Here is a 13,624-nt window from a genome sequence, read left to right as displayed (position 1 = left end):
CCAGGAATTGAACCCAGGTCACCACAGTTAATTCACCGTAAAAGAAGGGGCCTTATTAAGCCTGGTTCGCAAAGTTTCCAAATTCGAATTCCATAAGCACAATTACGGTACACAAAAAAATCAAACAAATCTTTGTTTCTCCCGAAAGGTTATTTTTTTCCATCTCGCCCAGCTGGTTTCTTTGGGGGGGGGGAGAAGCAAGGGGGGAGGGTGATACCAATACTTCGCCTATTCCCAAATCACCCGGAATGCACTCGAATTTCGTGAGATCTCCGACGCAAAGCAAGATTTTTAGCCCGAAGTTTGGACCGCCAGCCAAACAAACAGGTTGTTAGAGGCTGCTGCGGGGCAAATGCTGCTGTTGAAACTCTGTGCAATGTGAAAATACCGTTACCGTGAAAATGGCCCATAATCGCAGCGCATGGAAACCATAAACAAATGCATTAAGTACTGCAGCAAAACAGCAAGTGTAAAACCCTGTCTTTATTGTTCACGGACAGAAAGTACAAAATGAGCACAAGGTACCAACTCCCACCATCGCAATGCACACATACACACGAGCGGTCCCCCCCACCCCCCCATTTAACTCTAGAACACACTCGGCTCTTCCAGAAACCCACGTGGCCAAGGGGGAAGTCAACGCAGAGGGTCAGGTCAGCTCGAAAGACTCCAAGCGGCCGACAGATATGGTCTAGCCAGCAGTGTTAAGTCGACGCGTTATTTTAGTCGTGGGTTTAATATAGTCGATGATAAAAGTTTGAGGCAAGTCGTAGGCCCGTATTCTTAGTCACGGCCGCGGCTTAGGCCCGACCTCGAGTGAGCCAGCTCAGAGCCGTGCTGAACTTGAGCCGGCTCGGAGCCGAACAACGGCTGAACCACTTCAGGCGTCTTCCACAGCAAGCGAGCAGCTCAAGCCCCGAGGCGAGCATCGTGGCCGATATAGAAAACGGCTCTTAAGTCTGTGGATTTCACTTAAGTTATTGGCTTAGCCTTGGCATACTAAAGCCGTAAAACATTGAACCCACTCGTAATTATTAAATGTGGTATTCGTTGGCCAATTAGTGAATTAATTTTGCCCCGTCAAGGTCGGTCACGCTTTGGTCTCTGGGTGGGTGGTAGTGGTCCTCAAGCTTCGTGATTTTAGCCCACTAACGTCATGGGTCTTACAATGAAAAAAATTAAATAACGGATGAATACGTCCATCGCGAATGTTCATTAAAAGAAACAACACTGCCACACCCGTTGATGGTTTTACCAAATGTGGTGCCTTGGTGCTCTGAAGGCAAGAAACATAATCTATTATTGGCGACAATACACATTTGGGATAATGGAGCCCCTTTAAATGGCCGTAGGGGACAAGTGAACCCATGACATACAACATATACGAATTAATAAACAGATTCTTATGCACAAATTGTGAACCCAAGTGATTCTGGATTAATGCACAAAGCAAAATGTATGGCTTTTGGATTTAAATCCAATCTTATACATGTGACATGTCAAATAAATAAGTTTCCCTATTCGTATACGCTGTAATCGGTTCCCAAACCTTGGAACCAATGGAGGCTGCTACAGCTCACAATGGTAAAAAAAACCCATCTCGAAAAATAAAATCGTGACCTTGATGTAATTTTTTTGGATTATTTCATCGCATTGCGGAGGACAAATCGTTGCGTGCTTAGCAAACAGTGTGGCCATCAGATTAGTGTGGTTGCAGCAAAGGGCAATCTTCAAATGCAGTCCTATTGATTTCCCTCAAGGTCCACCCTTTCCACAAAGACAAGTCTTATTCCATCCGCGTGCAGACCCGTTATTAGCAAGTGATATGTGACTCGCGATACTTGTGTAGATTACACGCCACGTGTTCGGGCCGCCGACACCAGTGGGACACTCGGTACGGACAAAGGAGCACGAAGGGTGGACGAGGATGGACAAGTTGAGTGTCAAGCTCTCCTCGTGCAACGACAAACATCTCTCTAGCATTTGCACAAGCGAATTCAAGATTTCTTAACATTCTCTTGAGAACACACGATCCGGATTACACACCCCATGGACATCATCACGGGACCCATGAGAAAGTATGTTTTCATCAGGTTGTACTCCTTGTTTATTACGTGCCGTTACACTTACCGTGGCTCTCAAAGACAAGCTTATCTCTGCGCACGAGCACTTCTCAAACAGCAAGTCAATTTGACAACTCCGTCAGTGATTGTTAATTATTTGGCGTAAAAAAGCTGGAAACTTTACGAGTCCCGCAATGGCCTGGATTTGGAAAAAAAAAAACCTCGATCCTCAACCGATGTGAACCCATTCATTAAATCATCATTTCTACCCAGCAGAGCATAAGTCAGGGCTGGAGCCTTCCTCATCTTTAAACAAAAAAAACTAACGTTTGCATTGTCTGCATACAGCGAGCAACAAAACGGGGATGAACACAAACATCCATCGGAACACCGCCACGAACACAGCAGGATCAAAAGCGGAAGACACTTAATGAAGACTGCAAACGGAAAGGGACATTTCATTTCAGTGCAACACGAATTATGATCTTAAATGGTAATAATAAAAGTAATGATCAACCAGGGGAAGGACTTTGCTGGCTGTTTCAGTGCCCCTTTGGTGAAATTGTCAAAAATATAACTATTAGCCCAGACCAAACGTCCGTGTCACACTGACATGTCCAACCCACCAGTTGTAGACGCACGAACGGCAGACAACAAACGTAACGCTCCGTGTGCTGCGACTTCACAAATATCACAAGATTGATGAATCCCAACATGTACATTTTTTTTTTACTTTCGTTAAGATACAAAATTAAGTGAACCCAATATTCTTAATATGCTTCCTTCCACCCTTGTAGATTTGAATAGAAAATTATATTTGAGACTTTTGTGAAGAAAGTGCCAAAATACTGTACATTTGTGTGTTTTCTAAACCTATTTAAGGAAGCTAAATCCATTCCTGTAGTATTTCATCACCGCACACCATTTACGCCAACTGTATCGTTGTTTTAGCGTTCTTTTGTTTCCGAATGAATCTACAAGCATAACCTTCTTTAAATACTGTAAACTCAAATTAGTAAAACCGCCGACACCCAGGGGGGGGGGGGGGAGCAGAGGATGAGCGCAAAAACCGTGGCGCAAGAACGTCTTTTCATTCAAGTGAAACGAGGCCTCCATCACATAGCCACTGAATAAGCCTCTGCGCATTCCTGTATTTTAAAACGGGACTGCTGTCTTGCAACAAGCTTTGGGCCACCCCAGGCACGCGCGCGCGTGCATACACGCACGCGCGTGGAGAGAAGCATTGCACGTGCAATCGCAAGCACGCGCAAAACACGTGTGTCGCGCGCACAACTCCAGTCGCGGCTCGACGGCAAAACATTCGAATCCTCCGCCCCGAAAGCCACGCGCGGTGTGCCTCCTGCTTAGTCTTTGCCGGGCGATCGTCCCATCCCGGCTGCCGACGGGCTCGCCGCGTCGCAGCGTAAAGCGCTCGGTACATCCCTGCCCTCCGCATTTCCGCTACCCTTGGTTTACAATAAAAATGTCCGTCTTGACGCCTTGTAGATGTCAGCTGTGTAGACGCGACACACAAAGAAAACCAATGTCCCAATGTCTAGGGCGAGATCCGCTATGTTTCATGGAAACGTCTTCGTGTGATGGGGGGCTTGGTTTGTGCCGGTGGGCGAGCGGGCGGTCGGGCGGTGCCCCACCGCTCGACCACGGAGGGGGTTGTGCGTCGTACGAGAGCGGTGCCGCAGGCTGGTCCCGCGCAAAGTGCGGTTGTAGTGGGCGGCCCCTCACACTAGCTCCAGCACCTGAGGCCAAAGAGAGTGGGTTGGGGGGGAAAGGAGACGGCGATGATGGGTACACGCAACGGACAAGTGAAGTGCGATTGGGGAGCGCCAATTGAGACCGCTACACCGCGCAGTGGTGGCGATGTGGCCCGGGGCCACCCCTGGCCTGCTTTTGTCTTCCCCAGTGCCGATGTTTACACACTGCAGCAGGCAGTCATTTCAGTTCGAGTGAGCTAAAGGGGAGGCCCGGGAATCGGTTCAATATCACTCGTCCCTGATGTTAGCCGTGGCCGGAAATCGAACCGGGGCTCCTGTGGTATTCAGAGCACACCACCGCTGCCCAAGTAACCACACACACAAAAAAATCCCACCCTTTAGTCATTGTAGCGGACAAGTGTTAACAGGCACCTATGAAAGCCAACAAGACAAATCAAAGGCAGATATGACTACTACAAAGATCGGCTGATTGTCTCCCCGATGCTGGTGTTTACGCACCACACTACATACTTATTTAAGGCGTAGTTTGACCTAGGGGATGCCCACTACCGTTTGATACATCACTCGTCTGTGACCTGAGCCGTGGCAGGGAAGTGAACCTATCTCAATGGGCTCACAGCACAATGCACGTATCACCGCACCACCATTCCCCCCATACACACACACACCTGGACGAGCGATCGCAATTGAGCAAAAAAAAAGCAGCGGGTCACTGCACATCTCATCATCAGTAATAGGCAATGAACAAAGTTCCCCGCGGTTATACCAAGTAATGATTCTACCACTCCAACACAACCAATCTTACAAAGGTGCATGGCGTATCGCCTTCCCTTCAAAAAAGCAATTACAGTCAGTGCCACAGTGCCCTTACCTTGATGGTTCCTTGACTGTTGGCTGCTACAAGTACATTGGAGTCCTGCAAGGGCGAGATTCACTTTAAACAAAGCGATAGCAACATCACGAATTCAACTTTTCCACACTAATCCTGCCACACAACAGAGATGCAAACCAACGTATACATTTTATTTTCTGTACAAATAACATTTCAAGGTGAAGGTGCAGTTTTGCAATTGCTAGCACACGTATGCATGTTTAACTTATTTCGCTCCGTACGTAGCCAGCCGTGCCACTGCTGACAAGGGGCTGCAACTAGCAAGGTGCGGGCAGCCCCCTCTAGAGGATGCAATATTTCGGCCTACTCCTCCACACTGGCCAGATGTCTTCGAAGGTGGGAACACCCACACTTTTCCCCACCACACCCATCGTGCCGATCGTACATTAACTGCGGCGCACCCATTCCCACCGTTGTGTGGACAGAGGCGGTGGGGAAATTCAAGATAGCTGCTGCCACATCATTTCAAACTGTCACGCCGGGAGATTCAATGGAACCGGTGAGCTACTCATTTACAGCGCAGAGCAGCAGCAACATAAACCGTCATTAAATCTTAACTCCACGGGGACAGACGCGTGGGCACTGAAATCGTGCCAGAAGCAAGCCAACAAAACGCAGCGGGCAGCTCGGAGACACAAAACCAGCAGGTGGGTGTCAATGCCACCTTGGCACATTAAACGTTCAATTACGCAAGAATCCTTCTGTCCCCCCACCCCCTGTCCTTCTCAGCAGGACCGAGATTCGCCTCGAACGCGCCCACACGTCGCTCGTCGCACCGCGTGGCCCGCGCGGCTGGCACATACCCCAACGGCCGTGCTGCCTACGTGACGTTTGCTTAATTGGGCACCCCCCCCTGCCACCCCCCCTCCCCCCCGTTTGCATCGATTTCCGTCGCCCGAGCAAAGCGCCCGTGACCTTTCTGATTTCGACGCCACGGGGAAACACGAGGCCGGCTTTTACACGAGGACGATTAATATTCCCAATCGTTAAGGTGTTCTCTTTCTCCGAGGTGGTGATGAAAGAACAAAAAAACATTCTTCTGTTACTCAATTAGAATGTACATGTGGAGCTTTAAAATAAACGTGGGAGGAAATTACAACATCGCATTTGTTATTCACGCCGTTGAAAGCCTTGTTGCGTAAGGCTCTACCCATCCGTTAAAAGGGGATATGATAACACTTGGGCGAAGAACATCCGATATGAAGGAACTTTTATTATAAAGCCGCGTTGCTGTGAGGCAATTACTCTATCGAAAACTGTCTCCAAATCATTAATAGGCTGGCAGAATGGCGAGCCGAGTTCCCATTGTCTCATGGCGGTTTAGGGATGTACGTACGGCTTGCTGCTGCGCGTCTGGCATGAGCGCTGCTAATTTTACCGCTAATTAGATACTCCTGAAAACAAGTGCAAGTTTAAAGCGTTACATAATCCATGCTTATACAAGACATTTTGTTTGTTGTCCTTCCCCCGCACCTCCGATTAGCACGATTGGCTTTGTACAGTGCGAAATAAGTTCAACATACATAACATTTCGTCCTTAACGGGTTTATTATATAGGTTTCAAGCCGATTAATATAATATATCGATGTGGCCAGGTCATACAAATAGGCGGGGGTGGGGGGACATACGTTCAGTGGTATGAACAAATATTTTCCTGGAGGAACAAACATTCTGAGTAGGGGTGGGGCGGAACCCGATCTTCACATTTATTTGCACCGGCCAAGTGCTTGTGGGGAGAGGAACGAGCCAGACCACGTGACCTCTCGTGACGCCCGGCCAGAGATCTCCCGGCGATTGCTGTGGGGGGTGGGCATCGGGCAGCGCCGGGCACGGCAACGCCACAGTCCGCAAGCAAGAGCCACCCCCCCCCCACCCTCACCCCCCCCCCCCCCAAATTATATCACCACCAAAACCCACTGCCTATATAACAAGACCCCCCCCCCAACAAACCCTCTCCCCCCACTGCCACCCCAAGCCTGAGTGAAAGCAACAGCGGCACGATGAAAAAATCAAAGAGGGTGATTGTCAGCGCGCAACCGCACCATCGCGATGGGCCACGTGCCAACACTCGATGGAGGCGTGCAGCGCAAGCGAGACCCGGATGGCACAAAGATAATGGGGAAACAGCCCCGGGCAGTGTCCGTCCGTCCTTCCTGGAGGAGGCCGCGGGTGTCTCTCATTCGTAGAATTTTGGCATTGCGGGATCCCACGTACGAGAGCGAACGGGTCGATGCCGTTGTGCACGCGCCCGGAACAACGCCGGGTTGCTCGAGGAACCTGAATATAGGAAGCCGTGAGGTTTCCACGCTTGCACTTAAAAAAAAATGAGTAGTGAAAGTAAAACTATTTTTATTTTACCAGGTAAGGCCCACTGAGTTATATAGCTCTTTGGTCGAGTGGATTTTGTGGGCGAGTAACCTTCGGCGAGTGGATTCCGCACCTTCAATTAGCACGGTTGGCTACGTACGGTACGAAAGAAGTTCAACATACATACGTACATACATTTTGTGGGTGAGTGACCCAGGGCGAGGGGAATTTTGTGGCTGAGTAACTCTGGGCGACCAAGTAAATGGATGGGCGAGCAAGTGAATGGATGGGCGAGCATCTGCATGTGAGGGAGCGAGCGGGTGAGCGAGCGAGTGTGAAGGGTGGCGAGCAAACGACCGAGCCTGTGGGCCAGGCTGCACGCGTGCGCTCACCCCGTCCGGCAGCACCCGCCAGCACACGGCGCTCACAAACTCGCTTCCGTCGTCCTCTTTCTTCTCCTTCTCCAGCACGCTCTTCACCATGTCAAACTTGAACGTGAGCAACATCTTGGAGAGGCCCTTGTAGTAGACGTACAGCGAGTTGTTCTCACTTCCTGTGGCGGAGAGGGTGGAGAGAGCGGAGCGACCAGTGGCACGGTCAGAAGGGGGGTGTGGTGGAGGGCGTGAGAGACCGGTGAAGTATCACCGGCTCAAAACGAGCGATGCCATCAACCCCGCCGTCCGCCTCCACCACACGCGCAATGCGGGGGGGGGCGCTCGCCCGGCTCTAAAGGCGACAACCTCCGCGACAGAGGTAAATTGGGGATTGTCACGATTAAAAGATGATCGCGCACGCGTGTGTGTCTGTGCACACAATAAGCGGGGGGTGGGGGGGCAGGCAAGGGGGGGGGGGGCACCGTGCGGAGGCTGCGCTCACCGCAAGCAATGTAGTCTCCGTTGGTGGCCAGCCCCACAAAGTTCTTTTCGTTGATGTGGCCTTTGAAGGAGCGCAAGCAGTGGGGCTTATTCACACTCCACAGCTTCAGCTGGCTGTCTGTCGAGCTGCCCAAACAAAACAACGTGAATGAATGAAGCCCTTGATTTTGTAAGTAGATGCGAGCACCGGCGATTAAACAGAGCCAGTCTCGCAGGGGCGTACACAGAAGCAGCAAAAAGCACGGCACAAGCTCAATTCATCGGCCTTTACAGTTTCTTGACTCTGCAGGTAAATCAATTTGAAAAGAAAATTCTTAGCGAATCATTTTAGATTTTCTTTTAGAGTAATAAATAACTTTTGCTTCAAGCACAAGTTTCATAACTGGCGAGCTGCGCATGAAGGGTGTGCATTCTGAGTTAATCTGGCCCCCTGCCACTTTAAACGGCCGCGCTTTTCAATGGGCGCTACTCACGCAGAGACGATCTCCTCGCCGCTCACGAACTTGGCGTACGAGACGGCTTTCCGGTGGCCCTTGAACACCATGACGGGCAGCTTGGTGTTGCGCAGGTCGTAATAGTGGACGCAGTGGTCTGCGGAGCGCAATCGGAGGGGTCATTTCACGCTCGCGCGAGCCCCATACCCCCCCTCCCCACCTTTCAAAGACGGCAGACGAATCACCCGCTCCAATTAAGCTGGCCCAATCAACCGTGCGGTGGAAAAATCACACCCAACGAGGGCTTTGTGAAACGGTAGCCGGAAAAGAAGTGGAATAATGCCCCCAAAAGGAGGTCCATTACCGTCCCGAGGTCGTCAGCAGGGTCATTTGCTTACCATTCTCACAGTCTTAGTTCTTTATTCACAAAGTCTTGTTTTCCCCAATTAAATGTAAGGGAGGGTATAAAAGCTTACTACGCCCGTGACAATGTCACGGAAGGTAGCAAGGACAGCTCGACACTCTTCAGTGAGCACACATTAATGCTTGTCCATAGAAGAAAACAAAAAATGATGCTCCACTGATGATTTACAATTCCCACTTTGTTGTAAAACATAACTGACGCCGCCGCTGCTACGTTCCCGATTTATTTGAAGCGTGTAGCCGTGTACATCGAGATCTGTCTGCATAACCTCTACGGTGATGGATTTTTAACCGCAGCGAGTACTCGGCACACAACGATTCACCGCCATTCCTCATCCCCACCGCAATAATTCAACGAATAGAGACTATTAAGGACAACAATTCGATTACATTTTTTTTATCTTCTTTCTTATTTGCATCGTCTATCTCATATTTTCTGTCTTGTTCCACATCATTAAATCAATTTGCCCAGTGGTTCAAGAGGACCCAGCGTGCATGGATTGTAAATATATTCTTAACACACATGCATTTTTCGCAGGTGTGGGACTCGATTTCGATTGACAAATGTGGGGAGGGGAACGAGCCGGACTGCATGATCTCTCGCGACATCCGGCCAGAGATCTCCCAACCATTGCTGTTGGGGGGCGGCACTGGACAACACCGGGCACGGCAACGCCACGGCCCGCAAGCGAGGGCCGCCCCCACACCGTACCCCCACACCGTAACCCCACACCGAACCCACCAATATACCCCTACCGTATCCCCACCGTACCCGCCGCTCGCCAAATCCCCTCTCCCCAAAACAAACGCGCGATTAGGCGAGCGAGCAGTCACAGGTAAAATGTGCGGTGCAGAATCGAGCGGCTACCTGCACAACCGAACGCTAGGTGGTAGCGCGACGTGGGGCTGAACTTGACGCAGCAGACGTTGGCTTTTGCTTCGATGCACGCAACGGAATTGTCCAAGTGCGTGGACCACAGCTTGACTGGGCGGGGGGGGGGGATGGGTTTAGGTTAAGGAATGGAGGTATAAGGAACAGACAGAGGGGTCACGTGCTGCTGTTAAAGCAAAAGGAATTGAGCAGAAATGGGCGGCATACGTCATGCAAAAACCAACTGCAGAGTTTGATAATGAAGGACCGCAAAAGAAGCGGAGGAAGACTGCGGAAGGAAGAGACGGCGCAGGCGAGATGGAGATAAAGAGGAGCAACTGAGAAAGACCAGCAATCGAGTCCTTTGTCGATGAGCAGGCAGAAGTTATATGCCGGCAATAACAAAGCACCCAGGGGTAGTGGGGAAGTTGGCACGGAGTGTGATTAACAGGACACAAATAGAGTTGCAAGACCCTGGGGAAAGTGGGGTCAATTTAGGAGCATGACATTTCACACCCCTATCGCCACCACCACCACGAGATAAAACGCAGTTGCCAGGAAGAAAAGAGGGGTTGAGGCAAGAGATAAGAGCTTCCAGATGCCCACAACCCTCTCTGGCTTAATTATTGTCCAGGTTTGCGGAATTTCAAAAGCTAAGCGGCTTAGCCATAGGGGTTCAGCCTCATCAGCACAACGATATCTCTACCAGAGCAAGCCTGGTTATCCAAATCAAATTACGGCGAGCAGGGGGGGGGGGAACCCCAAAACTGCAACCGACTTCAAAAGGAACGAGTCTGCCCGAACAGCTGGAAACCATACTGAGAAAAATAATTACTTTTAAAGAGCCCTTGGCCCCAGAAGGAACGCTGGTCATCCCTGATGACGTCATGCCAACAGAGTGTGGCCTTGCCATTTTACCTTTGGCGTCGTCAGACCCAGACGCTAGGATCTTGGGGTCCATCAGGTTGAAGTCTACGCTCCAACATCGCTTCTCGTGTTCCTAAGGGAGTGGACATTCCGAAAGAATACAATTTCACCATGCGATCATCGCATTGCTGAGCATATCAACACTGCATATGGACAAAGACAAAGTTTCCCCTTCCCACCCTCCAAAGGCATACAGACTGTTGGGACAAGTGCCGTAAGAGAGTATCTACGAAGGCCGGAACGGTGCACGAGGACGTGGTGTGGTTAGCACCATGCACAGCCACCTTTGTCTCTCTGGTACTCATGTTTAAACTAAATTAAAAGCTGACCCAGAACCGGTTCAGATATATCACTGATGATGGCCATAGCTGGGGAATCGAACTCAGGTCATTAATCTATTTGTCCAAACCTTCCAATTGATATCCCTGCTTTATCTCTTCTGGGCATTTAAGTTTCCTTCCACATGCTCAGCACTCCTTAAAAGGAAAATATCTGAATGCAGAAGTGAGCTTTTCCTGTATAATAAATAACAGTATTACTAATACCATAAACATTACAAACTGTGAGACTTGAAACAAACTCTGTGTAAAGTGACCCAGTGGCAAGGGCACTGACCGATAGATTACCTTCCCGGAACTTTGAAATTAACGACAAATTAAACGTGTCTTGGGTGTCTCGCAAAAGGCATCACACGATTTTTTTTATTTCCCCACCAATGTTTTTTTTTCGTGGAAATGTTTCTTCTTTTCATGATGGCATCGCGTCATGAGACAAGGTGTCCATTCGCATCTGTCCCAGAGCAATGATGCAACCCTACGTGTTCGACAACGGCCCAGGGAAGCGGATGTTACAGAGCTACCTCTGAAATTCCTTCAGGTGACCTCTAATCAAAACAAAGTAAAGGGGCAACACTTCCCTAACCCGCTCTGCCATCGAGAGAGTAATGTTCGACACAGCAAGTCAAATCGATGTTGACTTCTCAAGAGCTGGAATTTAGCCAAATTAGTTTCAGGACCAACTTTAATGTGACTGTTTTTTTGTATGCAGTCACTGGTGACCAGGCTGAGACTATCAACTTGCTACGCTTGAATGCCCAGTTTTAATCACATGTGGTTAAAACCTGGATTTGAACCCAGGATCTCAGCGATGCCAGCCCAGCGCGCTCTGACCCAAGCCATTGTCAATGTTTAAAAGAGCGACGCTCCACACCTGGAAAACCTTTGTCCTCTGTCCTGTGAAGCCATCCCAGAGGATCACGGTTCCCTCGTAGTCACTGCTGGCCAGGATGCCCTTGTGGTAGTTGCTCCAGCTGATGCAGCTGCAGCACCGGGGCAGGGAAGCAATGTTTAATAAAAAAATAAGGAAAGAAATTACTAATAAAGTTTCTTTTTTCACAAATGTACATCAGTTGATACAGCTGCTCTTGTCAGTCCTCCCCCATGCCGTATCGATCCCGCCGGTCAATGCGGGTTGAAGGGGCGCTTTTTGCCAGGACCGTTTCAGAAGCCGTTTAATCTGGATACAAGTGTTGAGGCGTAAATGATGAATCGGAGGCAGATCTTCATGTAGGGGCTTGCCCCAGTTGTTTTATTAAAGACTTTTCTTCACACACGACTCCGTGTACTGCACACTCACTGCCTACACTCCACACCCCAGGGGAAAGGTACTGGGGATTCCCTAGCACACCCGCAGGCTACCCTAGCCTGGTGCTCATTTCCCCCTACCCTGGGTCCAAACTTCCAACTTCACACGTTCCTGGCTCCTCGCAACGGCCTCGAACACGTCACGGGTCCCAACCTAAATATCCCAGGGGGACATGATGTCATCGTTCCGCCCCCTGTGCATGACGTCACCATACGTGACATCATCGTACCGGAGGGCAAGCGTGACATGACGTCACTAACTACTACTCTACACAAGCACACCCCTTGGGGGTAAAGCTGTGTGTGCTTAGGTCCCCTGAGACATTAGCGGAAGGCACCTTACATATAAATTATTATAATATCCGAAGTAGTATGCTTGTAATAGAAGGTTGCCTCCACTTTCCCCCTCACCACGGTGGTACGTCAGCATGCTTTGCTTATACGAGAACTACCCTGGTGACGATGACGACCGTGAGCAGGGAGTCCTGCCGATCGTAGTGCCCCTGTGGATCGGTGCAAAGGCGTAGGCAGCGTGGGTGGACTGGCGGTGGATTGCCGAGTGGTGGAAGCGTACCTGATCTTGGAGTTGCAGGTCATCTCGATCACGGGGTAGTGAATGTCCACCGCATCTCGGATCACCGTGCCGTACTCAAACACCTTGATCTTCTTGGTCACTCCAGCGATGGCGAAGTAATCGCAGTCCCGATCAAACTCGATACTGTCGCATTAAAAGGCATCATCATTATTATTAATACTTAAGAGTTATGGGGGAAAAAATCGTGCATACACACGGATTATGTAACGCCAACCGAAGAACGTTTGCCTTCGGAGGTAAATGTGCTCACCTTCGATTAGCACGGTTCTCTACGTACGGTGCAAAAGACGTTACACAAAATACATATATACAATTAGCAGTATGCAACAATGCATTTGTATATTTGCAAAAAGTAATTTTCACTGCAGAGCTTTCCAGAGACAACTTGGAAGCATAACCACAGTTGTGTCGGGCCGAGTCAACGTGCCGACTTTAACACAAACCAGATGCCACGACCGCATGACGTAGCGTGGCAAAAACGAAGCCGCGTCCCCGCTATCAGGTGCCACTTGGGACCAACCATTATGTCCCTTCACGTAACTTTCAGGCCTCTGAATTAGGTGTTCAAGCGTTTCTCAATTGTGCTTGTGTATCCCAGGTCTTGTGCATTAGGCTTCATCCCAAACTCGCACTTTGCCTCACTTTGTGAACACAGCTTTTGCGATACAACCGTGGAACAAAGCAGACGGCCCAAGTCGAGTTACAGTAACTCTTTGGAAAATAAAAAAAGTCTCCCCCTCTGTCTGTGCGTGTCCGCGACTACAACCTCCAAACAATGGACCCGCGTAACCTCACAAGGCCCTAATAAACATATGCATAAAGCCGGCGGGTGGGCAGCATCAATTCACCAACTCAGACAAA

General features: G+C 49.8%; 1 protein-coding gene across 2 annotated transcripts in view; it reads right to left on the bottom strand.

Moving 5' to 3' along the window:
• Positions 1-465: 465 nt before the first annotated feature.
• The window catches only part of LOC116944868 (E3 ubiquitin-protein ligase COP1), a 32,576-nt gene continuing 19,417 nt past the window's right edge, over positions 466-13,624 (bottom strand). For both annotated transcript variants that reach the window (XM_032958711.2, XM_032958712.2), the window contains exons 13-21: positions 12,743-12,886; positions 11,735-11,843; positions 10,517-10,598; positions 9,596-9,712; positions 8,344-8,461; positions 7,872-7,996; positions 7,388-7,548; positions 4,668-4,712; positions 466-3,820 (exon numbers count right to left, since the gene is read on the bottom strand). In XM_032958711.2, coding sequence (XP_032814602.1) covers positions 3,803-3,820; positions 4,668-4,712; positions 7,388-7,548; positions 7,872-7,996; positions 8,344-8,461; positions 9,596-9,712; positions 10,517-10,598; positions 11,735-11,843; positions 12,743-12,886 — 919 coding nt within the window. In that variant the 3' untranslated portion in view covers positions 466-3,802. The remainder of the gene's footprint in view (positions 3,821-4,667; positions 4,713-7,387; positions 7,549-7,871; positions 7,997-8,343; positions 8,462-9,595; positions 9,713-10,516; positions 10,599-11,734; positions 11,844-12,742; positions 12,887-13,624) is intronic.

The sequence above is a fragment of the Petromyzon marinus genome, chromosome 22 (assembly GCF_048934315.1).
Source record: "Petromyzon marinus isolate PM22_M1 ecotype Great Lakes invasive population chromosome 22, UKy_Petmar_22M1.pri1.0, whole genome shotgun sequence".
In the NCBI taxonomy this organism is placed as follows: Eukaryota; Metazoa; Chordata; class Hyperoartia; order Petromyzontiformes; family Petromyzontidae; genus Petromyzon; species Petromyzon marinus.
Note: the sequence above shows the minus strand (reverse complement) of the source record. Positions and strands in the feature narration are given on the sequence as shown.